This window comes from Rhinopithecus bieti, unplaced genomic scaffold (assembly GCF_001698545.2).
Source record: "Rhinopithecus bieti isolate Rb0 unplaced genomic scaffold, ASM169854v2 scaffold_17010, whole genome shotgun sequence".
Taxonomy (NCBI): Eukaryota; Metazoa; Chordata; class Mammalia; order Primates; family Cercopithecidae; genus Rhinopithecus; species Rhinopithecus bieti.
In genome coordinates, this window is record NW_016808932.1 from 1,784,573 (window position 1) to 1,811,838 (window position 27,266).

General features: G+C 49.4%; 1 protein-coding gene across 1 annotated transcript in view; it reads left to right on the plus strand.

Moving 5' to 3' along the window:
• Nucleotides 1–27,266, plus strand: part of NOS1 (nitric oxide synthase 1) — a 140,919-nt gene that overhangs the window by 28,429 nt on the left and 85,224 nt on the right. Inside the window, 3 exon segments of the mRNA XM_017887872.1 lie at nt 4,377–5,341; nt 5,343–5,525; nt 24,790–24,916. Of these exon segments, the coding sequence (XP_017743361.1) occupies nt 4,803–5,341; nt 5,343–5,525; nt 24,790–24,916 (849 nt within the window). The 5' untranslated portion in view covers nt 4,377–4,802.

The window sequence follows — 27,266 nt, forward strand, 5'->3', positions numbered from 1 at the left end:
TCTCTCTCTCTATATATATATATATATATATATATATATATATCCTATGGTGTCTGTAACGATTAAATAAAACCCCTATGCAGAGGGCTCAGGCACCAATGCTTAGCACACAGTAAGCTTGCAACCACAGGAGGCTGCTGCTGTTCCCTTTCCTTCAGTTGCAGAAATGAGGTTCAGGGTGGAGAGGGGCTTGGCCAAGGTCGCACAGAGAGGAGGGAGTAGCAGACGCTGGCCTATTTGGGCTTCCTCCCTGTCACTGGCAGGCATCCCCGATAGTCAGCTACTAATTTCCTCAAAGCAAGGTAAATGAAATAAATACACCCGAAGCCACTAAACTACTTGAATGAGGCTTGGGTCTAAGTATTGTTTCCATGGTATGTACCCTGGCAAGCATGCATATGTGATTTGTTTAAAATCCCTGTTCCCGAGGGTGGAGGCAGGGTTGTCAGGGGATTCTGTCCAGCGGCCGTCTCTCCGTAGACGGTGCCCTCCCACCCAGACCGGCATGAGATGGCTCAGTGTGATTTCAAGGGAAGGGCCCCCTTCTACATGGAGCCCGAAGTACCTTTGGCTGGACAGTGACAGAGTAGAAAGTGCACTGAATTAAAAGCCAGGAAGTCCGAATCGTTATCTATTACATAACAATAATAGGAAGCCACTTTTCTGAGCTCTCACTACTCTATGACATTGCCAAGTTCCCTGCATTTACTGTTTAATTTAACCCTCCCCGTTACTCAGAGACGAGGTGCTTACAAATGACCGCATTTTACAGATAAGGGAACTGAGGTTCAGAGAAAATAAAGAACTCACCCAGAAACACCCGGATAGAGCCAGGAAGGACTTTAAAACTCTTCCCTGGAGCAGGAGGCAGCCAGCTCTCCCTACAGAGCCTCACAGAAACTGGACATTCAAAAACCGGGACAAGTGGGTGTCCTTATAGCAGCTGAATTTATTCATCTGTAAAGTTCGGGGACAGCTGAACCTGATGTTGGTCGGGACAAGGATGAAAAATATGATAGATGAGGATGTTTTGCGGGAGGAAAGGGAGGCAGAGAAAGTCATGTGGAATTGTTATTAAGATAATGATTGACAGCCAGGTGCAATGGCTCACGCCTGTAATCCCAGCACTTTAGGAGGCCGAGGCAGGCAGATCACTTGAGGTCAGCAGTTTGAGACCAGCCTGGCCAACATGGCAAAACCCTGTCTCTACTAAAAATACAAAATTAGCCAGGTGTGGTGGCAGGAGCCTGTAATCCCAGCTACTCAGGAGGCTGAGGCTAGAGAATCGCTTGAATCCGGGAGGCGGAGGTTGCAGTGAGCTGAGATCGCACCACTGCATTCCAGCCTGGGCAACAGAATGAGACTCTGTAAAAAAAAAAAAAAAGAAGAAGAAGAAGAAGAAGATGATTGACAATGAAGAGCACTCAGAACCCAGAGCTCAGACCCAGGGCTTGCTGTCTGCCTCCCTCTCTGTGTCTCTGTCTCTCAGCAGACAAAAAATATATCTGCCTCTCCCCAGCCCAGCTTCTTTCCAACTCCTTCCAAAGATCAAGTTTCCTTTCTATGGCCAAGGTGTGAGAGAGAAACAGCACACCAATTTCCCAAGCACCAGCCCAGAGCCCTCCTTGATTGTAGGACACAGCAGAGAAAGAAGAACGTGCTGAGAGTGGCCAGGGGCCGTTGCCAATTGCTTCATTTCTGTTTTCTTTTTTCCTTAAGCAAAGTACACCAAAGGCTAATTCCCACCTCTGTCCTTTAGTAAGGTCTGGCCCAAGCCAGAGTCTGGAGGAAGTGAGCTTGGGGGCCTTGCCTCCCCAAGAGGTCACCTTTCAGTTGCTTCTTTTAATAAAGAATTAAGCCCTGATGCCAAACAGGATGCTCAGGAGAGCTCTGGAGGTCCCGGCTGTCTCTGCCACCAACTAAACAGTGAGCATCCTGGGTTTGGTACCTGGAGGACGTGGGTCTCAGGGAGGGTTAAGGAAGCAAGGAGAGAGAAGGGCGCAGCACAGTCCTGGATGGGTTTCCCTGCAAACCAGAACCCCAGCAGCAAGATGCCAAAAGACACTCAGCCAGTCAACACCCGGGCCACACACAGCAGAGAAATGACACAGCACACAGGCGACGCATGGATACACAGAGAGAAACACACACACACAGCAATGCCAGATGGAGAATGTAGCCCGGGCTGGGCCTGGGGATTCATTATTTCCTCACCCACACAGAGGGGCTGGCGGAGTTACGTAATGCAGGCTGCAAAGGGGAGGCTGAACTTGCTAATTATCCCCCCCACACACACACCCCCCATTGAGGGGCTCCAGGAGGTGGCACCTCCTTCGGAGGGGGGGGTCTCTGCACCCACCTCCTGCTCTTAGACGCAGCAGGAGCTTGTCAGCTGCCTCAGCCCTGGGGTGACCCTGGGAAGTCGCTAAAAGGGAAACAAGGAAGTGAGTGTCAGTTTGTTAGTCATGGCAGATGGGGGCTCCCTCCTGGTGCTGAAGCGTGGTGAGGATGCTGGCAGGAAGGGGCTTTGGGACATAGATGGAAGTAGCACTTGAGTGGGGGGTAGGGAAAGAGAAGGAAGGGTTCTCTGATGTCTCCTACCCATCTTGCTGGTATTGATGTTTGTAGTGTGACCAAACCTATCTTTTTGAACTTGGAACAAACTGATAATCACGGGTAGGGATTGGGGGCTACTTCCCACCCTACCCACACCCACAGATCACCTGCCCCACCCCAGACGTGCCACACTGTGCATGTGAGTACATGCTACAGGTACTCGCCCCTCACCTAGGCCACAGCATCTCCAGCTGGGCCCCCTGTTGGCCTTTGGTACCCCAACCAGACCCCATTTCTTTGAGCCTGAGGGAGTCAGTGACTTGGAAGATGCCAGCATTTCAGGGAAAAAGTTAGGAGTTAAGAAAGTAACTAGAATATAGATTTGATTTTTGGGGGGGTGAGGGAGACAGAGTCTCACTCTGTTGTCCAGGCTGGAGTGCAGTGGTGTAATCTCAGCTCACTGCAACCTCCACCTCCTGGTTTCAAGCGATTCTAGTGCCTCAGCCTCCCGAGTAGCTGGGATTACAGGCATCCACCACCATGCCTGGCTAATTTATGTATTTTTAGTAGAGGTAGGGGTTTCACCATGTTGGCCAGGCTGGTCTCGAACTCCTGACCTCAGATAATCCACCTGCCTTGGCCTCCCAAAGTGCTGGGATTACAGGTGTGAGGCACTGTGCCCGGCCTGATTTTTTTTTTTTTCTTTAATAAATAGAGACAGGGTCTTGCTATGTTGCCCAGGCTGGTCTCGAACTCCTGGGCTCATGCGATCCTCCCACCTTAGCCTCCCAAAATGCTGGGATTACAGGTGTGAGTCTCCATACCCATCCTAGAGTGTAAATTTAGAAGAGTTAGAGTATAAGTTTAAAAGCTCAGGCTCAAGGTCAAACCCTCCCCCTGCCATTATTCTCTGTGCGACCTTGGACAAGTTACTGAACCTTCCCAAGCTTCCCTTTCCTCTTCTTTTGAGGAGTTATCATTAGGATCAAAGGAGAAATAAAAAATACATGTGTTAAGAGCGAACGTGCTCAGAAAGTGTCTGCCGTGTTTAGTCTTTGGGGTTTTTCTTTCTTCAGTCAACTAATATTCATTGAGTACCTGCAATGTTCCTATGTTTCCCTTAGGAGTATAAAATCTACTCTTCCTAAGGTTTCTCCATCAGGGTTTCAGCTGTGTGTGTAGTAAAATTGTCTTCCACAATTTTGTGTGGACCCATCTTCTTCGTATTCATGTTTGAAGTGTGACTCAGCCTATCCTTTTGAACATGGAACAAGCTAATAATTATAAAAATGGTTATGAAAGCCAACTGACGTTCGTCATCGTTGGGTCCATGAAAGGCAGTGTCATTCCTGTTCCACTGGGCTTTGGGAGCGGCTGGAAAAGAGAGCCCAAAAATCCATGCCAGCTGAGCCCTTGAGCTATGGATGGAAAATGTATACAAGACACAGAGAGCAACTAGAATGCTTGACAAGTTGGACTGATGACTTCTCGTGGTGGGAAAGAGATAAGAGAAGTTTTCTGATTCTTGTCACTTGATTTCTGGGGCTGAATGTCCGTGGTTTACCCAGGGAGACCCTTTCGTCCCAGAGGGCGTTGATCATGGAAGTGAAACTAGGTATTTTGCAGCTAACTAGGAAAGGTGGCTCTTCCAGGAAGAAGGATTTTGTTTCTAGGTTGGCTTGAAATTCTGGAGTGTCTTGTGGCTAGACTTTGTCAGTTGGCTGCGTTTTCTATCTCAGTTTTCAAGGTGGTGTTGGGCACTCTACTTCAATCTCTTTTTGTAAAATTCTTTTCATCCCCTTCCTGTTCTTCCTCTTCAGCTCATGATGCCTCAGATCTGATCCGCATCTAACAGGCTGGCAGTGAAGATACCCAGAGAATAGTTCACATCTATCATGCGTCACTTCTAGACACAGCCACCAGACGCGTCTCCTCCCCTCTCTGCCTGACCTGTGGCTTAGGGACACATCCCACCGCCTCTCTTGACGTCTGCCTGGTCAACCATCACTTCCTTAGAGAATAAGGAGAGAGGCGGACGCAGGAAATCATGCCACCGACGGGCCACCAGCCATGAGTGGGTGACGCTGAGTTGACGTCAAAGACAGAGAGGGCTGAAGCCTTGTCAGCACCTGTCACCCCGGCTCCTGCTCTCGGCATAGCCTGAAGCCTGGCTCCTCCTGGTGAAATCATCTTGGCCTGATAGCATCGTGAGGTCTTCAGACAGGACCCCTTGGAAGCTGGCTACCATGGAGGATCACATGTTCGGTGTTCAGCAAATCCAGCCCAATGTCATTTCTGTTCGTCTTTTCAAGCGCAAAGTTGGGGGCCTGGGATTCCTGGTGAAGGAGCGGGTCAGTAAGCCACCCGTGATCATCTCCGACCTGATTCGTGGGGGCGCCGCGGAGCAGAGTGGCCTCATCCAGGCTGGAGACATCATTCTTGCGGTCAACGGCCGGCCCTTGGTGGACCTGAGCTATGACAGCGCCCTGGAGGTACTCAGAGGCATTGCCTCCGAGACCCACGTGGTCCTCATTCTGAGGGGCCCTGAAGGCTTCACCACGCACCTGGAGACCACCTTTACAGGTGATGGGACCCCCAAAACCATCCGGGTGACACAGCCCCTGGGTCCCCCAACCAAAGCTGTGGATCTGTCCCACCAGCCATCGGCCGGCAAAGAACAACCCCTGGCAGTGGATGGGGCCTCGGGTCCTGGGAATGGGCCTCAGCATGCCCAAGACGATGGGCAGGAGGCTGGCTCGCTCCCCCATGCCAACGGCCTGGCCCCAGGCCCCAGGCCAGGACCCTGCAAAGAAAGCAGCCAGAGTCGGCCTCCAAGGCAGAGGGGAGAACAATGAACTGCTCAAGGAGATAGAGCCTGTGCTGAACCTTCTCACCAGTGGGAGCAGAGGGGTCAAGGGAGGGGCACCTGCCAAGACAGAGATGAAAGATATGGGAATCCAGGTGGACAGGTAAGCTCCACAGGGGTGTGTGTGTGTGTGTGTGTGCATGTGCGCATGCTTGTGTGTGTACATTTGCGTCCATTGAGACTCAGCCTCACAGCCCAGAAGCCAACCTGGGCTGTCTCAGACACCTGTATGTGCATTCCCACTTGACGGCCCCCTTGATCTTCACTTAAAATTACATTCGCAAGAGGCCAGAGGGCATGGCTTCTAGGATGCTTCTCTTGTCACAAAACCCAGAGCGAATTAATCATCATGGTAGTGGACAGTGTGTCTTCTCATCTTTATCCCCTATAATCCTCCAGGAACCCAGGAACTTGCATTTTTACAATCTGTGTTTCACAAGTGAGAAGACAGAGGCTCAGAGTGGAGGCTGCCCTTCCTGAGGTTGCCTAGCAAGTGGGAGGCATGTGTGCATGGCACCCTGGGGTGTGTAGCTCTGCAAAACCCCTTGGAAGACAGGAGGGAATTGCTGAGCCTGGGGCAACCATTAGCCTAAATCAGCTTTCTCCTCATTGCAGCCAGTCCAGAATGTGTAAAATTCTAAAGGAGGAGAAGGGAATCAAAGTCTAGAATTGGCCCCAGTTCCCAAAAACCGCAGTCTTGCTGGGATTATGTGAGAGCTGGGACGAGAACTTAAAGAACTGGGTACCAGCCCTCTATGTTTACCAGATGAATGTTTTCAATTCTCTGCAGGAGGAGAGCTGGCAGCAGAGTGGGTGATGCTAGCTCCTTCTCTGGGGAGAAATCAGCGGCTGGGCCAGGCGGTCAGAGAATAATGGATCAGGAGATTAAGCACAGAGAGAAGTTTCTCTGTCCCCCTTCCATTTGCATCTTAGGTCTGGCACTGATGCTACAGTCCCCAGTGCTGCCAGGGTGGGTCTAGGCATACTCAGAGGGAGGCTCAGTCTGGGGCCACCAAAAAATCCAGGCCAAGATTTCCCAACCCTTTCCCCAAGAACGCCAAAGTGTCCTCAGAGCACTTAGAGATCTTCAGGAACATTCCGCCTCCCCCCACCCCGACAACCTGGGGGCCTGGATTAAGGTAGCTCCCCAGGACCCTGCATTCACTCATTTAACAAATGTTCATCGAGGACCTACTGTGTGTCAGGCACTGTCCTATGCTCTAGGGTGGAGCAATGAATGAAATCAACAAATCCCCTGCCCTTGGGGAGCTTACAGTCTAGTGGGGAGGACTGGTGATAAATAAGATAAATATATAAAATATGTAATGAGGTCATGTGCTATAGATGCATAATGATGTCTCAGTCATCAAAGGGCCACTTATGTATCAGGGATCCTATTAGATTATAAAACTGTATTGTTACTGTACCTTTTCCATGTTTAGATATGTTTAGATCCACAAATTCTTACAATTGTGTTACAGTTGCCTTCAGCATTCCCTATAGTCACATGCTGTACAGGTTCATAGTCTGGAGGCAATAGGCTACACCGTATAGCCTCGGTGTGGTGTGGAGTAGGCTGTCCCATCCAGGTTTGTGTAAGTGCACTCTGCGATGTTCCCACAATGGCTGAACTGCCTAATGATGCATTTCATAGAATGTGTCCCTGTGGTTAAGCGATATGTGACCGTCTGTTAGGGATATATGTAAAGGAGATAAAGAAAGCGGGGAAGGGATTAGCTGGGCATGATGGCACATGCCTGTAGTCGCAGCTACTCAGGCTGCTGAGGCAGGAGAATCACTTGGACCTGGGAGGCGGAGGTTGCAGTGAGCTGAGATTGCACTGCTACCCTTCAGCCTGGGCAACAGAGCGAGAGGAGAGAGAGACTCCATCTCAAAAAAAAAAAAAAAAAAGGGAGGCAAGGATGGGATCAGAAATATTGAGAACTTTTAACTAGGGAAGCTAGAGCAGGTCTCACTAGGAAGGCAACATTTAAATACAGCCGGGCAAGCTGGCTAACGCCTATAATCCCAGCACTTTGGGAGGCCGAGGTGAGCAGATCACCTGAGGTCAGGGGTTTGAGACCAACCTGCCAACATGGTGAAACCCCATCTCTACTAAAAATACAAAATTAGCCAGGCGTGGTGGTGGGTGCCTGTAATCCCAGGTACTTGGGAGGCTGAGCCAGGAGAATCGCTTGAACCTGGGAGATGGAGGTTGCAGTGAGCTGAGATCATACCACTGCACTCCAGCCTGGACCACAGAGCGAGACTCCGTCTCATAATTAATTAATTAAATGCCTGGAGGAAGGGAGAGAGGGAGTCTGGGAGCTTTCCAAGGGGTGGGAGAGGGGATGGGCACTCCAGGTAGACAGAAGAGCCTGTGCAGAGTCCTCAGGTGGGAGTGTGCTTAACATGTTTGAGGTGCTGCATGGGATGCAGCCTTCCTCCCACACTGCACTTTGGTGGCCCCTCAGTCTGTGGCAGCCCACCTCAGTCTGCCAGTGCATCAGAGTTTTCCTAACTTCTCACACCTGGACAAAAATGGGGCCCATTCCATCAAGACCCCAGAGCCCCCCAAGGAGTAAGACAGGGGCTCTATCACAAGTCCCTGGGCAGAGGGAAAACCAGGGTCACAGGCCTCCCTTTAAGCCTCTTCCCTCCAACCTACTTCTTTTTTCCTCTGTATACTCCCTGGGGACAGCCCGGAGTCCTCCCTGCACCTTTGGTCCTCATCCCCAGGAGGAGGAAGACCAAGAGTCTCGGTCCAGATACACACAGCATGGTGTGACATCTCAGTGAGGTTGATGCATGCATGGGGAACTCTGTGGCATTGGATGTCCATTTCCAGAGTGGATAGCTAGGGATCAGTCTTCGGGATTCAGCTGACTAGGGGAGATGTGAAGGCTGAGTCACTCACAACTAGCACAGGAGGCCTCCCAGGCTGGAACGCAGGCCTCAGGGAGCTGCCACTGCCCCTAGGTCCCTCCAGCAGCACATCCAGTGGAGGTGGCATCTTGAGGCCCTGCTGTGTCTCCCAGCAGTCCAGCTCATGCCATGGAGTTAAATTCTAAGGCAGCTGTAGGATCCAGAACAGAAGGCATTGGCCTTGTTTGCCAGGAGGCTTTGGGAAGTGTCCCTACCAAAAGGCTGCCCCCAAGCACCACCTCTGCCTCACAATCCTCTACCACCCTTGCTGTCCTTCAGTGCTCCCTTTCCCTTATTGCTCCCTCTCCTGAGAAGAGCAGCACCAGTGTGGAATGGGAGCTCTGTCTTACCTTATATAAGCAGAGTCCCCTTCCCATGGGCAGCTGAATCCTAGCTGTATCTAGTGTCCCATGCACTTGATTGCAATTCTCAACTGGGCATGGGGTGGGCATGGAGGGGTGAGTATCAGAATTCCCGGGGGCTCTATTTCAGCCACACCCCCAGAACCCCAGGAGTCTGAACCTCTGTATGCGATGTGGAGATGTCCCCCAGAGGATCCCAGTGCAACCTCCTTTCCAGAACTGGGAGCTGGGTCCTTCCCCTCCAAGGAGTTCATTTGATCCTCTCCCCCAGCCGACAGTCTGGGACACGAGGCTTGGTGCAGAACTCTAGGCTTGGGTGTGATGCGGAGAACTTCATGGGAGCCCTCGTGTCACCAGGCACCAAGGGGTTCCTCTCCAAACGCCATCTCAGGAAATAGTCTCCTGTCTTTGTTTCCCCAAGCAAGAGGGCGAGACAAGCCAGCCTGACATGGATGCCCCTGCAGACCTATTTTCCCAACTCAGGAGGCTGTATCCAAGCTCTCAGCTTCCCTCATCCCTTGCAGTCCTCCCACTAGTCACCCATCTCAACTGTGACCGTGATGAGGTGGTTTGCCCAAAAGCAGCCAAAAAGCCTGCTTCAGAGGAGAGACAAGGTCTGGAGAAGGTGGCTTAGAGCAAGTACAGGGCTTCTAAGGATGAGTGATATTTAATAATAGTGCGTGTCCTCCTAGCTCAATGGCTTGCACTCAAAGCCCCCCCATTTCTTTTTTTTTGTCTTCTTTTTTTTTTTTTTTTTGAGACAGAGTCTCGCTTTGTTGCCCATGCTGGAGTACAGTGGCATGATCTCGGCTCACTGCAACCTCTGCCTCCCACATTCCAGCAATTCTCCTGCCTCAGCCTCCTGAGTAGCTGGAATTATAGGCATGCGCCACCACGCCTGGCTAATTTTTGTATTTTTAATAGAGACAGGGTTTCGTCATGTTGGCCAGGCTGGTCTTGAACTCCTGACCTCAGGTGATCCACCCGTCTCGGCCCCCCAAAGTGCTGGGATTGCAGGAGTGAGCCACCATGCCCGGCCAGCACCTCCATTTCTTAACACATATTTTTAAGTGTCTTTACTAACTCATGGATCATATAACCTACTCGCACTTCTTATTTTTAAAATCTAATAAAATGCCATTAACTATTAAATGAAGGGGACCTCATAAAAATAACTTATAATTTCAAAAAGCCTGTAATTTAACATATCAGCGTTCAGACACGCCCGCACTGGAATGGTCAGATGTTTGCGCCTAAACATAGAATTGCTGCAAACACAACAGCGTCAGAAGCAGAGACTGACACAGGTGTGTTGTTCTGGCAACTCAAATGCCATGAGCAGCGTCGCCTTGGTGATGCGATTTTCCAAAATGGTGAATGACTCCTGAGAAAGCAATGGGTAAATCCATCTTTCCTTAATTTACCCAGTAGATTTACTGCATGGAAAATTCAGTCTGTTTTAAAGCCGTATTTATACAGGAGAGAGTTGGGATCTCAGTCCAGGAATATAAGCTTGTCTTTTATATGTGTGAAGTCCTGGAGATCGTGTGGCATGCAAGACTCTCTTCCCTCATGTTCCTGGTGTTGCAGGATGGCCACCACCCCTAATGCCACCTCCCTCCTACTACAGTGCCAGGAGCACCTCCACCTGCATCCTTGTAACAACCAAAACTACCTCCACAAATTGCCAAATGGCCTCCTAGGGGCTGAAATAAGGACCTCTTTAGGCATCGGTGTCCCAAGTCAGGAATTGGAATCCCAGAGCAAGAATGTTTTTCGGGGTCACTCTTGTGACAGGCAGTCCTGGCTTGATTCAAGCCGCTTAGAGCACATGGTTGCTTGGAAAATGCTCCTCCTGCCAGTGACCTCTCAATCCAGGCTGCATGTAGGGGTGGACATCAGCACTGGCATCCTGGATGCTGGGTGAAGTCACTGGCCCGAGAAAACCCACTGGCTTGGGTGACAGTGAAGCCCACCAGGCCCAGAGCCCCAGATCCAGGGCGCACCTGCCAGTCGGGGGGCCAAGCTGAGGCGGGAGCTGTCACTGCTTCTCAGCAGTGCCCTGTCTCTCCTGCTCTGTTGTCCCCATTTTCTTTCTTTCTTTCCTCTTGGAAACAGGCTTAATCTCCTGCCACATCTCTTCCATTCCCCCATGGGGCGTCCCTGTAGTTTCGGGATGGTGGCACTTATTTGGGAGGAGAAGTGATGTTTAAAGACAGTCTTATCCCTTCATCCCAGGAGGAAGGTGGCTCCAGCAGGCAGTGGCAGCAATACGAGGGGGTTTGAGGAAGGGAGGTAGTGAATCCCAAAGTTTCAGCACCTTCTGTACTTGGGAGCAGTCACTTTTATTTATTTGTTTGTTTGTTTATTTGTTTAGAGACAGAGTCTTGCTCTGTAGCCCAGGCTGGAGTGCAGTGGCGCCATGATGGCTCACTGCAATCTCTACCTCCTGGGCTCAAGTGATCCTCCCACCTCAGCTCCCCAAGTACCTGGGACCATGCCCAGCTAATTCTTTATTTTTTTTTGTAGAAACAGGGTTTCATCAGGTTGCCCAGGCTGGTCTCAAACTCCTGGCCTGAAATTATCCGCCTGCCTCAGCCTCCCAAAATGCTGGGATTACAGGCGTGAGCCACCGCACCTGGCTGGAGCGGTCACTTTAAAATGCTGCATGTAAGAGAATATCCAGGTTACTCAGCTTGCTGCCCTGAAGGAGGGTTCCAAAGAGGCCAAGGTTCCCGATCCAGCGTCCATCTGGACCAGCAGGTCAGCCTCGCCCTGTGCTGTGATAACCCCTCCCACTTATAGGGCACTTGGTTACTTACAAAGTCCCTTCACAATAGTTGTCAGCCTCTTCTGAGAGTGTCTGAATTCCGCCCCGTAAGGAGGGTGTGTGGTTTCAGCCTACTTTCATAGATGAGGGCGAGGCTCAGAGAGGTAAACAACTTTCCTAGGGTCACACAGCACCAGCCACAGGGTGCTCTCCTGGTTCCACCTAGAAGCCTCATAGTGAGTGTCTAGAACTTAATGGACAAGCCAGGTGGGTGTCTTATGCCTTACTCCCACATCTTGGAAGGCTGAGGCAAGTGGCTTACTTGAGGTCAGGAGTTCAAGACCAGCCTGGCCAATATGGCGAAACCCCATCTCTACTAAAAAAAGAATAATAATAATTAGCCAGATGTGGTGGTGCATGCCTGTAGTCCCAGCTACTTGGGAGGCTGAGGCAAGAGAATCACTTGAACCTGGGAGGCAGAGGTTGCAGGGAGTTGAGATCGCCCCACTACACTCCATCCTGAGTGACAGAGCTACACTCTGTCTCAAAATAAAATAAAATAAAATGAAATAAAATAAAAATTAAAGGGACACTAAGCAAGAGAATGTGACGGGGGGAACAGAAGTCAATTTCAACTCCAGAGAATCAACTCAGTTGTCGGAGGCAGAGAAGAAAGCTCCTTCTGTGGGAAGCCTAAGTTTTATAATTATTAGGCTGGTTAATCTCTATGGAGCACTAGAAGTGAGTCTGGCTCCATACTACAGTCTCTATGTCAGTTAAGTCGTTTTCTATGCACAGCACTTTGTTTTCCTGATGGGGAAACAAGACTCAGAGAGGTATGGTCACTTGTCCCAGATCACACAACTAGCAAGTAGCAAAGCCAGGACTTGACCCCAAACTCATACGCTTGGCCTCTACTGACTTTCTAGATTGCACGGTTGGCCACAGTGCACTTGGCTTCTAGCCGTCACGTTTTTTAGGACACTGGAATATTTTCTCAGCATCTGAAAGGGAAACTGAGACCTTGGGTGCCATCTACTAAAGAAAGTGCCCCTGGCCTGTTGTAGCGAATGCAGGTCACCCTGAGGGATGCCCACGACCCCGCTTCATTCAAGCAACAGGAGGGACTCCCCCATTTATGGAAGAGCCTCTTCATTTGCTCTGTGGTCCTCATGCCCTTTCTTCTTCACTGCAACCTTGGTGGGCAGGCAGGCTTATCCCATGGCTCTTCCTCCGAATAAAAGGCTGGGTGCCCACCTGACAACATGGCAGGAACACAGGTGGAGAGAGGGTGAAGGATGGGATGAAAAAGCCCATCCTTCATCCAAGGCTGGTTCCCACCCATGGTCTCACCATTTAAGCGCCACATTCTATTCCTCTCTGAATCCCCATCATTTAGTTCCAAGCTTGACCCCAGAGTAGGCCTTAAAGGAGGGAGGGAGGGAAGGAAGAACGCATGAAGAAAGGAGGGAAGGAGGGAAGGAAGGAAGAAAGGAAGGAGATAGGGAAGGGAGGAGGGAAGGAAATGGGGAGGGAAGGAAGGAGGGAGGGAAGGAGAGATGAAAGAAGGAGGGAAGGAAGAAAGAAAGGAAGCAGGGAAGGAAGGAGGGAGGAAAGGAATGAGGGAAGGAAGGCAAAGAAGAAGAGAGGGAAGGAGGGAGGGAAGGGAGGAGGGACAGGGAAGGAAGGAAGGAAAGGAGAGAGGGAAGGAAGGAGGGAGGGAAGGAAGGAGGGAGGGAAGAAGAGAGGGAAGGAAGGAGGGAGGGAAGGAGAGAGGAAGGAAGGAGGGAAGGGAGAAAGAAAAGGGAAAGAAGGAGGGAGGAAAGCAGAAGTGAAGAAAGGGAGGAGGGAAGGAAGGAGGAAGAGAAGGAAGGAGAGAGGGAGAGGAGAGAAGGAGGGAAGGAAGGAGAGAGGGAGGGAAGGAAGGAGAGGGAAAGAAGAAAGGGAAGGGAGGAGAGAAGAAAGGAGGGAAGGAAGGAGGGAGGGGAGAGAAGGAAGGAAGGGAGGAAGGGAGGGAAGGAGAGAATGAGGGAAGGAAGGAGAGAATGAGGGAAGGAAGGAGAGAGGGAGGGAAGGAAGGAGAGAGGGAGGGAAGGAAAGAGGGAGGGAGGGAATGAGGGAGGAAGGAGAGGAGGGACAGAGGGAGGAAGGAGAGGAGGGACAGAGGGAGGAAGGAGAGGAGGGACAGAGGGAGGAAGGAGAGGAGGGACAGAGGGAGGAAGGAGAGGAGGGACAGAGGGAGGAAGGAGAGGAGGGACAGAGGGAAGGAAGGAAGGAGGGAGGGAAGGAAGGAGGGAAGGAAGAAGAGGGACAGAGGGAGGGAAGGAAGAAGGGAAAGAGGAAGGGAAAGAAGGGAGGGAAGGAAGGAGGGAGGAAGAGAAGGAAGGAGAGAGGGAGAGGAGAGAAGGAGGGAAGGAAGGAGAGAGGGAGGGAAGGAAGGAGAGAGGGAGGGAAGGAAGGAAAAAGGGAAAGAAGAAAGGGAAGGGAAGAGAGAAGAAAGGAGGGAGGGAAGGAGGGAGGGAAGGAAGGAAGGGATGAAGGGAGGGAAGGAAGGAGGGAGAGAAGGAGGGAGGGAGGGAAGGAAGGGAGGGAAGGAAGGAGAGAATGAGGGAAGGAAGGAGAGAGGGAGGGAAGGAAGAGAGGGAGAGGAGAGAAGGAGGGAAGGAAGGAGAGAGGAAGGGGAGGAAGGAGAGAGGAAGGGGAGGAAGAAGAGAGGGAGGGAAGGAAGGAAAAAGAGAGAGAAGGAAGGAGAAGGGGAAGGGAGGAGAGAAGGAAGGAGGGAAGGAAGGAGGGAGGGGAGAGAAGGAAGGAAGGGAGGAAGGGAGGGAAGGAGAGGGAGGAAAGGAAGGAGAGAATGAGGGAAGGAAGGATAGAGGGAGGGAAGGAAGGAGAGAGGGAGGGAAGGAAAGAGGGAGGGAGGGAATGAGGGAGGGAAGGAAGGAAGGAGGGAAGGAAGGAAGGAAGGAAGGAAGGAAGGAAGGAAGGAAGGAAGGAAGGAAGGAAGGAGTCTGTTCCCCCATGGCTTTCTCTACAGCAGGGAAGATGACTGACTGGCTCAGTTTTTGTTTAGAGGACTCACGCTAGTTAGAACTCTCCATTAGAACTGACCTCAGCATGACTGATGGCAGTATTGATTCCAGGACTGTCTGAGTCAGAAGCACTCCTCCAGGGTGCACTTGATGTATCTCAGAGCTTGGAATCCTTCTACTGGGGTATATTTCAATTAAGGAACTAAGCCCAGCAACTTAGCCTTCAACCTGAATCTCCACCTTTTATTCTGATCTTACCCACTTGAACGTAAGCAGCTCCCCATCCACCCTTCCCGGGGTTACTCTCGCTTTGGACCCTCTCCCCATCTGTGTCCCTGCTGTCTTGCCAGGTGGGTACCTGGCCCTTTATTCTGAGGAATAACCATGGGATAAGCCTGCCCACCCACCAAAAATGATGGGTAACCAGGGGGCTTCTCACCGCCTTTCATGGAATGAATGTTTACTGAGCATCCATTCTGCCCTGACACTGTACTCAGCCCTGGGAATTCCATGGTGAACTTCTGCCCTTGGAGAATCATATCAGAGACAAGAAATCAAAAATAAATAGGCCGGGTGCAGTGGCCCATGCCTGTAATCCCAGCACTTTGGGAGGGCGAGGCGGGCGGATCCCTTGAGGTCAGGATTTCGAGACCAGCCTGGCCAACATGGTGAAACTCTGTCTCTATTAAAAATACAAAAATCAGCCAGGCGAGGTAATCCCAGCTACCTAAGAAGCTGAGGCAGGAGAATCGCTTGAACTCGGGAGGCAGATGCTGCAGTGAGCCAAGACCATGCCACTGCACTTCAGTCTGGGCAACAGAATGAGACTCCGTCTCTAAATAAATAAATAAATAAGTAGACAAATGCAGTCGTCTTAGATAGTGGTACATGCTATGAAGGAAATAAAACAGTGATTTGAAGAAAAGTGGCTTGGGGTGTGGTAGAGCATTAGATAGGGGAGTCAGGAAGGGGCTTTCTGAAAAGGCAACATTTTTACTGAGGCCAAAGATACCAACCATGTGACATCTAGGAAAGGGTGTTCCTAGCAGAAGGCACAGCAGGAGCAAAGGCCCTGAGACAGGAACCGGGTGGGAACGTGCAAAGGACAGAAAGCTCGAGGGACTTGAGCATAGTGAGTGGAGGGGGAGAGTGGTGGGCAGTGAGGCTGGACACATGGGTGGGCTCATCAACCACCCTACTGTCATCCCTGTCCCCGCCCCCATTCACTCATTGTGTCAGCTTCCTATGGCTGCATAACAAATCACCCCAAACTTGGTGGCTGAAAGCAATACACCTTTATTCCCTTATCATTCTGACAGTCTTAAGTCTGAAGTGGTCTCCCTGGGCTGATATCAAATCAAGGTATCAGCAGGACTGTGTTCTTTCCTGGAGGCTCTTGAAGAGAACTCATTTCCTTGCCTCTTCCAGGGTCTAAAGCTGCGTTCCTTGCATCCTTTGGCTTGTGGCCCCTTCCTCCATTTTCAAAACCAGGAACAGAGCATCTGGCTTCCGTGGTGACATCCCCTCTGTAGTCAGAGCTCCCTCTGTAGCCCTCTTATTAAGACATGTGATTACATTGAGGGCCCACAGAGATAACCCCAGGGAATCTGCCCATCTCAAGATCTTTAACATCACAATATATCTGCAGAGACCCTTTCTCCATCCAAGGAAACATATACGGGTTCAAGGGATTAGGATCTGAGATCCTTGGGCTGTTATTCAGTCTACCACACTCATCTAACCAACACCATGGAGCAATGCTCTGGCCCGGCCCTGAGCTAACCAGTGGCTATCCCTGCCGCCATCCCTATGAGGTCTCACTGGACTGAGTCCACTGACCTTGCTTCTAACCCCTCCTTCCACTTTACCACTCACCAGCTATGTACTTTAGGAAAGCCCTTTGACCTCTTTGGGCATCAGTTTTCCCATCTGTAAAAATGAGATGTGGACCACGTGAGCCTTAAGATTTCTTCCAGAACTAGCGTTCAGGTTCCTCGTGAGGGCCAGTGGCTGGTACGCTCATCACAAGTCAGACCACACCTGGATCGTAGGAACTCCACCTCTCTGGAACATTCCTCCAAAGAGAGGAACTCAAAACATCCTATTAGGGCAAGGGTTGCAAACAAGGTTGAGGAGCACACACAGTTCTCCCATGAGTTTATTTGACCTGCAGTTTTCCGGAATAGTGAATTTGTGGTGAAATCACTCTCCAGCCTCTTAAAAAATTCCAAAGAACTGTTAATACAGAGTCTACATCCTTGTGAGGCAACCAGTGGCAGAAGCTGGAAAGGGGCCACCGTGGGGTCTCTCATCCTGCAGCATCCAGACAGCCCAGTCCACATATCATCCTCACCAGCCTGTCTTCTGCAGACACCTGAGTTTGAGAATCCTGCCAACCTTTGGTGATATTAACAATTAAGTCATGATTGTGACGGAGCCCAAAGGCCCTCTCCTCACTTCCCAGCTGCAGCGTTCATGGTAGAATTCCTCCTCTTGAAAGCATACTTTTGGCCAGGTGTGGTGGCTCACGCCTGTAATCCCAGCACTGGGAGGCCAAGGCAGGAGGATTGCTTAAGCCAAGGAGTTTAAAACCAGCCTGGGCAACATAGCAAGACCCCGTCTCTACAAAAAAATTTAAAAATTAGTGAGGGATGGTGGTGCATGCCTGTAATCCCTGCTACTCAGGAAAGTGAGACAGGAGGATCACTTGAGCCCAGAAGTTCAAGGCTGCAGTGAGCTATGATCATGCCTCTGTCCTCCAGCCTAGGTGACACAGCGAGACTTTGTCTCTAAAACTCATAATAATAAAGCATACTTTTCTGTTTAACAAGAACTTCCCATTCCTCCCACTCTAAGCATGATGAATTCTAGAAGAAAAGCTTTGCGGAGACCCCAGCCCCGGCCTCCACAGCCTCCAAGTCTTCCTACTTCCTTTTTCCTACTTCCTACTTCCTACTTAGCTCCCAGCATTCCAGACCAGGTGGAGGCAGAAACCAAGGCTGTTGGAGCATGCAGGGCCAGGAGAAGCAGGAGTCAGAGAGAGTGTGGTGTCTGCTGAAAAATGTGGTCAGGGCCTCCTGCCAGCACCAGCTGCTCCTCGGCAGCCTCCTTGTCTGGTTGGCCGGAACAGGCAGCAGCCCCCGTCTCCCTGTGCCCAGCACACAGGCCTGGCCCACCTGCTCCCCTCCCAGATCCTCAGGGTCTGTAAGTGCTCAGCATCAGGCCAATCGACCAACGTTCAAACTTCCTGGGAAATCAAGCCCAGGACCCCTTTTCCTTCCGTGCAAGAGGTTGGGGGGCCTGGTTCTTAGGAAGCCACAGTTGGAAGGATCTGGCAAAGATTCTCAGAAGGTTTAGAGATGCACGAGCAACTTTTGGCTTGGGTACAACCATCCAGCTATTGAAGTGGAAGAAAAAAGAATTTAGTTTTGTTCTCGCCAGAAAGCATAGAAAATACTTACCAGGAGGGAGGCAGAACTCCACATCTGGCCTTATAGGAGGATGGTGGTGAAAAAAGGAAAGGAGATAGGGAGGCTGACATCTCTAACCCAGAAAGAACCTTGCTGCCTACTGCTAGAGCCTGGGCCAGAGAGCTCCCAGCGAAATGGGTCTCCCAGTGTGTCCGTGGACCACCTGGGGTGCTTCTGATGATGCAGATTCTAGGGTTCCCTCCTAGACCCACTACTCAAACTCTCTAGGAGGAGAGCTCAGAAATCTGAGGGGGATTTGTGTGTGTGTGACAGGGTCTGTCTCTGTCGCCCAGGCTGGAGTGCAGTGGCGCAACCTTACCTCACTGCAGTCTCAGCCTCCTGGGCTCAAGTGATTCTCCTGCCTCAGCTTCCCCAGTAGTTGGGACTATAGGCAAGCGCCATCACGCTCAGCTAATTTTTTTACTTTGTATATAGACAGGATCTCACTTTGTTGCCCAGCCTGGTCTGGAACTCCTGGGCTCAAGTGAACCTCCCACCTCGGCCTCCTAAAGTGCTGGAATTACAGGCATGTGTCACCATGCCTGGCCAGGAATTTGAATTTTAACAAGCCCCTCAGTTGATTTGGATGCACCCTGGAGTTTGAGAACCACCAAATGTGATCACGTGATAGCCCTGGGAACACTGGCCACCAGAATGCCAGGCTCACTGGGGGATGGCTTTTCCAGACGGAGAAGGACACCTGAGAGGGGTGGGTGAGGGCCATTTAGTGAAGGCGAGCTCGTCAATTCCATCTGGGAACAAGGGACAGCTGGTGAATAAGTCCTTGCAGATCCTTGGGTGAGCATAGAGCAAGGATGGGGAGGAACTTGGAAGCGTCACGCTGAGATGCTCAGCCACATCTAAACCACTGAGAGTGCCTCTCCATGGGTAGGAGTATAATTTTGCCTCCCAGGGGGCATTTTGCAATATCTGGAAGCATTTTTTGGTTGTGATGACTTTGAGGATAGGGTTGCTACTGGCATCTAGTGTGCAGAGGCCAGGAATGCTGCTCAAACATCCTCCAATCCACAGGACAGCCCCGGCAATAAGAAATTATCAGGCCCCAAATACCAGTAGTGTGGAAGTAGAGAAACTCTAATCTAAACTGAGATTATTCCAGGCAGCTGGGCAAGACCAAGACTCATGAGCTCTGTTAAAGGGGAGTTACCATCCAGACATCTCAGAAGTCAAAAGAGGCCCTGTCCATCTCCTTCTGTGAGCTCCCAATATATTTTTAGTGAATAAATAATGAAACAGGCCAGGTGCAGTGGCTCACACCTGTAATCCCAACATTTTGGGAGGTTGAGGCAGATGGATCACTTGAGGTCAGGAGCTGGAGACCAGCCTGGCCAACCTGGTGAAACTCTGTCTCTACTAAAAATACAAAAATTAGCAAGGCGTGGTGGTACACGTCTGTAATCTCAGCTACTCAGGAGGCTGAGGCAAGAGAATCACTTGAACCCAGGAGTTTGCAGTAAGCTGAGATCGTGCCACTGCACTCCAACCTGGGTGACAGAGTGAGACTCTGTCTCGAAATAATAATAATACAACAGAGTTACTAAATTTATATATGAATGAATATATTCAACACATCTACCCCATTTGGAGAGAACATCTAACATCTAAGTTTGAGGTTCTTCTCAGATATGAGGTCCAACCGAATGCTGCCCTCCCAGAGGCCCTCCGCATAAGCCCTATACACAGTGACTCTCAGCTGGGACAACAATGAAGAGACATCTCATCTGCAAGCTCTTGTTGCCTGCTGTGTGACCTCTGACAAATTACCTAATCTCTCTGGGCATCAGTTTTCTTAGTTCTAAGTGGAAATATACATCACTCATGTTTAGTTAGTGCTGATTATGTACTAGGCATTTTACATGCCTGATCTCATTAAATTCCCAGGACAGGTGGGACATGAAGTGGGCCATCAAGGCTGAGCAGGAGTTGGCTCTCAGCAGAGGGAATATGGAAGAGCAACCTGGGGAGCTTAAGTATAAACTTAAGGGTGGACACGGTGTGCTCCTCGGGAAGAGGGAGGAGTCAAGAGATCAGGGCCAAGAATGATAGGAGGCAGGAGTCTGGAAGGGAAGTAGAGAATTACCGAATTCCTGGGTTCCGTGAACAAGACATGGCAGCTTAGAAAGTGTCTGAGTGTAGACCCCCAGCAAAGATGCCCCCTGATTGGAGCCATGTATGCCTTCAATTCCCAGTCTTTGGAGCCTTCAGGTTTCCGGTGGTTGCACTGTCTGACAATACAGCCTTAAGCCACATTTGGCTCTTTAAATTTAAATCAATCCAAGTTAAATAAAACTTAAAAATTTAGTTCCTCCATGACAATAACCTCATTTCAAATGCTCAATTGCCACATGTGTCTAGCGGCTATAATATGCGATAGTGCAGATATGAGACATTTCCATCATCGCAGGAAGTTCTACTAGACAGAGATGGCATAGAGGAATAGTCACTGTTCTACACAGAGCTAGAAGTTTCTTTCTCTTTCTTTCTGATCCTCCATAAGCAGTAAGAGTGATAGCAGGTGCCACACTGCTAAGTATCATAAGCTTTACCTCCTTTAATCATTGCAGATATTATTGACCCTATTTAACAGATGAATACACTGAGTCTGAGACAGGTGAAGTGTCCAGAGTTGCATAGTTTATAACCAGCAAAGCCAGGACTTGAACCCAGTTCTTCCCAATCCACAGCCACATCCTTAACCAGCATGCTACACTGCTCCTGCAACCCCAGCAAACAGGTGGATCCAGGTTGAACAGATTTGTGGTGATAAGCCAGATATTTCCTTCAGACCTGGTTATCACTGACAGATTGTGGGTTGAGAATTGAACTAAATCTGCTTCTGATTTTGCTTCTGGGTGAAGGGAAGCAAAATAGTTCAACCTGGATGTTTCTCATGATCCCGTATTAAAAATATCCTTCCTGGGTGGATCACTCGAGGCCAGGAGTTCAAGACCAGCCTGGCCAACACGGTGAAACCCTGTCTCTACTAAAAATTAAAAAAAAAATTTTTAAAGTTAGCTGGGCGTGGTGGCGCACACCTATAATCCCAGCTACTAGGGAGGCTGAGGCAAGAGACTCACTTGAATCTGGGAAATGGAGGTTACAGTGAGCTGAGATCACGCCACTACACCCCAACCTGGGCGACAAGCAAGACTCCATCTAAAAATAATAATAATAATAATAAAAATGTGTATGCCCGTCACACAGGACTCCAAAATTAAGTTTTAGTTGGCAAAACACTTCAACTGCATTATTTAAACAAAGGTCTTAATGGATTAAAAAAAAGAATGATGGTAAAAGAAACTCTCTCTGCAAATTCACATAAGACAACCCATGTGATCATTTCCAAATTGCCTGGGTAATTGTACCTTGTAATTTTTGTAAATTGGCTTCACTCCACAGGAGATGTTGGGTTACTTGCTCTGTAGCCTCTGGCTTAGAGTGAGCATCCTAACCAGTTTTTCCTATCTCTGTTTTAAAAAAGGAAGGATCTCCTGTAATCCCAGCACTTTGGGAGGCCAAGGCAGGCGGATCACCTGAGGTCAGGGGTTTGAGACCAGCCTGGCCAACATGATGAAGGAACCCAATCTCTACTAAAAAAAAACAAAAATTAGCTGGGTGTGGTGGTGCACGCCTGTAATCCCAGCTATGTGGGAGGCTGAGGCAGGAGAATCGCTTGAACCTGGGAGGCAGAGGTTGCCGTGAGTCGAGATCACGCCACTGCACTCCAGCCTGGGCAACAGAGTGAGACTCTGTCTCAAAAAATAAAATAAAAAAGGAAGGATCTTGGCAGCTCATCAGTCACACCTAGTTTCAAATCCCAGCTGTACTATATGCTGACAATGGGGTCTTGGGAAACTTACGTACCCCTCTGGGTTCAGTTTTTTCATGTGTGAAATGGGGACTTTTAATGTCTGTTGAAATTAAATGGAATAACTTCTGTGCAAGTACCTGGAATGTTATAGAGGCTCCAAATACTTTAACCTCCTCCCTTCTCTGCTGAATCCTCACTTATGGTCATGTGATGTAGGATCAGTAGTTTCAGAGCTGAAAGGGAACTGAGTGACATTTAGAGCAGCACTCTCAGCAGACGATGCTTCTGTTTATGATCATGTAGGTAACCGTTAACTTGGGAAATGCCTGTAATCAAGAGCCACTCTGGGTATGTTTTGGTGACATTTTAAAGAGGGTGAAACAGAATGTTCCCTCTGACGAATTGCAAACCTCTCCAGGCAGAAGGGCGGAAGTAGCTTTGACGTGGGCCTCAGGGATGACGTGAAACACTGCAGGCAGGGCATCTGAGTGGCCCAGAGGGAGCTGCTGGAGGGGTCACTGGGGGTCTCGCTCTCAGAGCTTGGACCGTGGCTTCTGGTTCATCCAAGATGACTGTCATTGTACCAGATTGGGGGATAGAGGAGTCCCCAAAGCTAGGAACATAGAACAGAAGGCGAGACAACGGCCAGTCTTAATGCCTGGGACCCAAACCAAGATGAGCCACAGGGCAAGCTGCATTGCCCAGTTAGACACAGACAGAGGCCATGGTCAGAGTCAAATTGGATAGGAGAGCCAAAGGGAGAAAGGCTGTTGGGAAGTAGGAGGGCAGTACTTGGAGAATAGAAGGACTCAGAGAGTAAGGCAGGTCTGATGAGGCCATCTGGATTTTGGTGCCCACTCCTATCTCCATCTCAGAGGGTGGCCAGCTTGTGGAACCTAGCTGAGATCACCTCATCCTGAGCCTGTTAGAGTTCAGGGACAGGAAGCCAGGAAAACTTAGTGAGTAAGAAGTCAGATTCTGGCCAGGCCTGGTGGCTCATACCTGTAATCCCAGCACTTTGGAAGGCTGAGGCAGGCAAGAGGATCACTTGAGTTTAGGAGTTTGAGACCAGCCTGCACAACACAGTGAGACCCTGTCTGTACAAAAAATTTACAACATTGCCAGGTAGGGTGATGCATGCCTGTAGTCCCAGCTACTGGAGAGGCAGAGGTGGGAGGATCGCTCAAGCCTAGGAGATCAAGGGTGCAGTGAGCTAGGATTGCACCACTGCACTCCAGCCTGGGTAACAGAGCAAGACTGTCTCCAAAAAATGTCAGGCTCTAGCATCCAGAACAAGCCTGGGTTTGAATCCACCATCACTAGCTGTGTGACTTAGGCTAGTGACTTAACCACTCTGAACTATAGTTTCCTCACGTGATGATTGTGAGGATGATGCTGGTGGTCATGAAGATGCTGGTGTGGTCATGATGCCAAAGAGGAGGAAGAGGATGGTGATAATGGTGATGCTGCTAATGAAGGTGATGGCACTGATCATGAAGATGAGGATATGATGAGGTTGATGATGACAATGATGAGGGTGATTATGGTGATGGTGATTATGGTGGAGGCTGATGAGGCAAGTTAGATGATGATGATTACAATAATGATGATGGTAACAATGAGAATGATGGTGGCTATGGTGATGACTGTGGTAGTGGTGGTGATAAAGATGATGGTGATGGTGGTGGTGGTGGTGATGATGATGACAGTGACAACCCCTACTTTAGAATGGATTGTCATTCTAAATGAGTGGGCTGATGACTGGGCTGGAATACTAGGCTTTGCTACTGTGTGACCTTGAGCAACTTAGCTTCTCTCTGTCTCCCTTACCCCATCCGTAAAATGCTGATTAACAATCATTCCTGGACAGGCTTAGTGGCTCACGCCTGTAATCCCAGTACTTTGGGAGGCTGGGGTGGGAGGATCACTTGAACCAAGGAGTTCGAGACCAGCCTGGGCAACATAGTGAGACCCCATCTCTACAAAAAATTTAAAAAGTTAGCCAGACATGGTGGTACACCCTTGTAGTCCCAGCTACTCAGAAGGCTGAGGCAGGAGGATCACTTGAATCTAGGAGATCAAGGCTACAGTGAACTGTGATTGTGCCACTGTATTCCAGCTGGGATGACAGGACAAGGCTGGGAAAAAAAAAAACAGTCACTCCTGTCTCAAAGGGTTGTCACAAGAGTTAAATGCACTAAAACACATGGCCAGGCATGGTGGCTCACGCTTGTAATCCCAGCACTTTGGGAGGCTGAGGCAGGGGCATTGCTTGAGCCTAGGAGTTAGAAATCAGCCTGGCCAGCACAGGGAGAACCCGTGTCTAATATAAATAGAATAATAATTTTTTAAAACCCACATGTAAAGTGCTTGGCACATAGTAAGTGCTTAATAAATGCTATCTGTCCTTATTAATAGTATTATTATTTTTGTCATTATGTTCCCTTTATTTTCCAAATCATTCTGTTTGTCCTGAGCTGCTATTGTTCAAAGCCAAAAGTCTTAGGGTCAGAATAACTTATTACCCAAAGCCCACAGGACCTTTCTATCCTTCCTGCCTCCTACTTTTTCCACTGGTAGGTGTCATGAGCATTAAGTTGTCCAGGGGTTCATGGTACATGGACTATTACTAAGAAACAGGCCTCCTGTGTTCCCAGATCCATGGAATGAAGAAGGGAGCGGGACAGGCAAAATCCTTCTCCTTGCCATCCTGAAATGATGTCCACAAAGATAGGGATATGCCAGCTGTCAAAGTCCCCTTGGATGCACTCCCTTTGTGATTGACACCCGGAACTGCCTTCCCACGTGTCACTGTTGATGTTTATGAAGCAGCGGGCTGGGTACCCAAAGCTTGCTGGCTCATAATGAGTTATGTGAGTGAGCCACTGAGGTTCTGTACAGACTCAGGACTTCCAGATCAAAGCAACTAGCAGTCCCTCCTGATGTCCCCTTCCTCACCTGCCCCACCTTGCCTTTCAGAGATTTGGACGGCAAATCACACAAACCTCTGCCCCTCGGTGTGGAGAACGACCGAGTCTTCAATGACCTATGGGGGAAGGGCAATGTGCCTGTCGTCCTCAACAACCCATATTCAGAGAAGGAGCAGGTAAGTGCTTGAGGCCAAGCTGGTACCACTGCTTCCCATGCCTTCTTGACCCCTCCCAGGTGGGAAGCTGAGGGGAGGAAAGCTAAACCCTAAACTGTGTCGTGATGGAAATCAGCCGCCGTGGCTGGAGAACTTGGGATGCCGAGGACAGGACTGCTTATCCTCGGATGTGGACCTTGACTTTGTTTCTGTGTGGTTTGGTATTGTTTGTGAGCTTGCCATTTTTCACATTTTAATTCTGTTTCTACCGGGAAAGGCATTCATATGGCTCCAAATTTAAAAGATATGAAAGATACATGGTAGCTGGTCACAGTGCCTCATGCCTGTACCCCAGCATTTTAAGAGGTCAAGGCAGAGGACAGCTTGAGGTCCAGAGTTCAAGACCAGCCTGGCCAACATGGTGAAACCCTATCTCTACTAAAAATACAAAAATTAGCCTGGCATGGTGGCGGGCGCCTATAGTCCCAGCTACTCAGGAGGCTGAGGTAGGAGAATGGCGTGAACCCGGGAGGGGGAACTTGCAGTGAGCCGAGATCGCGCCACTGCACTCCAGCCTGGGTGACAGAGCGAGACTCCATCTCAAAAAAAAAGAAAAAAAGAAAAAAGACAACCAGCCTGGGCCACATAGCAAGACCCTATCTCAATTAAAATTTTTTTTCTTAATTAGTAGAGCATAATGGCATATACCTATAGTTCCTAGCTACTCAGGCAACTGAGGCAGGAGGATCACTTGAGGACAGGAGTTCAAGGCTGCAGTGAGCTGTGATATAGCACCTCTGCACTCTAGCCTGAGTGACAGAGTGAGACCCTGTCTCTTAAAAAAATTGAAATAAATAAGCAAAAAGATACATAATAAAAAGCTCTATATGTCCCTAATTCCAGTCACATAGTTTTCCTCCCCAGAGTCAAGCAATGTTAATGGTTTTTGTGTGTTCTTTTAGCTGTGTTTTATGCATTGACAAACACACACATTATTTTGAATATTTTGCACAAATAAGAGCACATTACACATGTTGTTTTATACCTTGCTTTTTCACTTATTAACATATCTTAGAGATTAGTCCCCATTAGTAGGTAAAGAGGATCTTGTTTCCTTTTTTACAGCCATATAATATTCCATGGTGTGATCATCCTGTAATTCTGTCAGTCCTTCATAATGAGCCATTGTCAATATTTTGCTATGACAGTGCTATAATGAGTGACCTTGTGCACATACCTTGTTTGGCACATGGATAGGCTTATCAATAGAATATGTTCCTAAAGCCCAGGCATGGTGGCTCATGCCTGTAATCCAATACTTTGGAAGGCTAAGGCATCACTTGAGCCCAAGAGTTTGAGATCAGCCTGAGCAACATGACAAAACCCTATCTCTAAAAAAAAAACCAAAAATGAGCTGGGCATGATGGCACATGCCTATTGTCCCAGCTACCCTAGAGACTGAGCTGGGAGAATCACCTGAGCCTGGAAGGTCAAGGCTGCAGTGAGCTGTGATTGTATTACTGCACCACTGCGCTCTAGCCTGGGCAACAGAGGGAGACCCTGTCCTAAAAAAAAAACAAACAAAATAGAATAAATTCCTAGAGGTGGAATTGTTGGGTCAAAATTCATGTACATTTGTGATTTTGGTGGTACTTGCCATAGTGGTTGGATCAATCTTACCAGCTAACTAGGAGAGCGACTGTTTCCTCACAGCCTCGCCAACTCCATCTGTTATCCAACTTTTTAGTCTTTGCCAATCTGTTCAGATGTGTTTTGACAGCTAAGTCAGTATCAGTTACAAAGAGTGACTAGATTTGGCTGCAGATCAGCAGCGCCTTTGTCTCACCTGTCCAGTAAGCTGATGGGCCAGGTCAGGGTAACCCTAAGGAAGCGTGTGAATTTCACACCCATCCTCTGCATTGCAGTGAAGTCGGGGTGGAGTGACCGGTGGGAGGTCGGAATATGGGGGTGGCCTAGGTGACTCAGCAAGTGATGACCTGCTTTATTTTCCTGATGCTTGGCCTACAGATGGCAGCTTTCACTGCCAGCACATCTACACAAGGCCTCAGAGCCTCTCTACATAGCTTCAGCGGGGAGGATGAGACATTCTAGAGCCTTGGTGGCAATTGCTTTCCTTAGCCACTGATGGCTGGCCAGGAAGGAAAGGACATCGAGGTTTCTGTAGTGGGTGAGACCCATGATCCCACTAGCTGAATGCCCCTCTAGCGGTGATGTCTGGAAATGTTTGGTGGAAAAGCACAACTGTAGACTTTTATTATGTTGTCTTCAAAAGTCAAGACCACACCATAAGCATTAAGAAGCTATTCTCCATTCATGATTAAATGAACAAATATGGTTTAAAGCTCTTTTG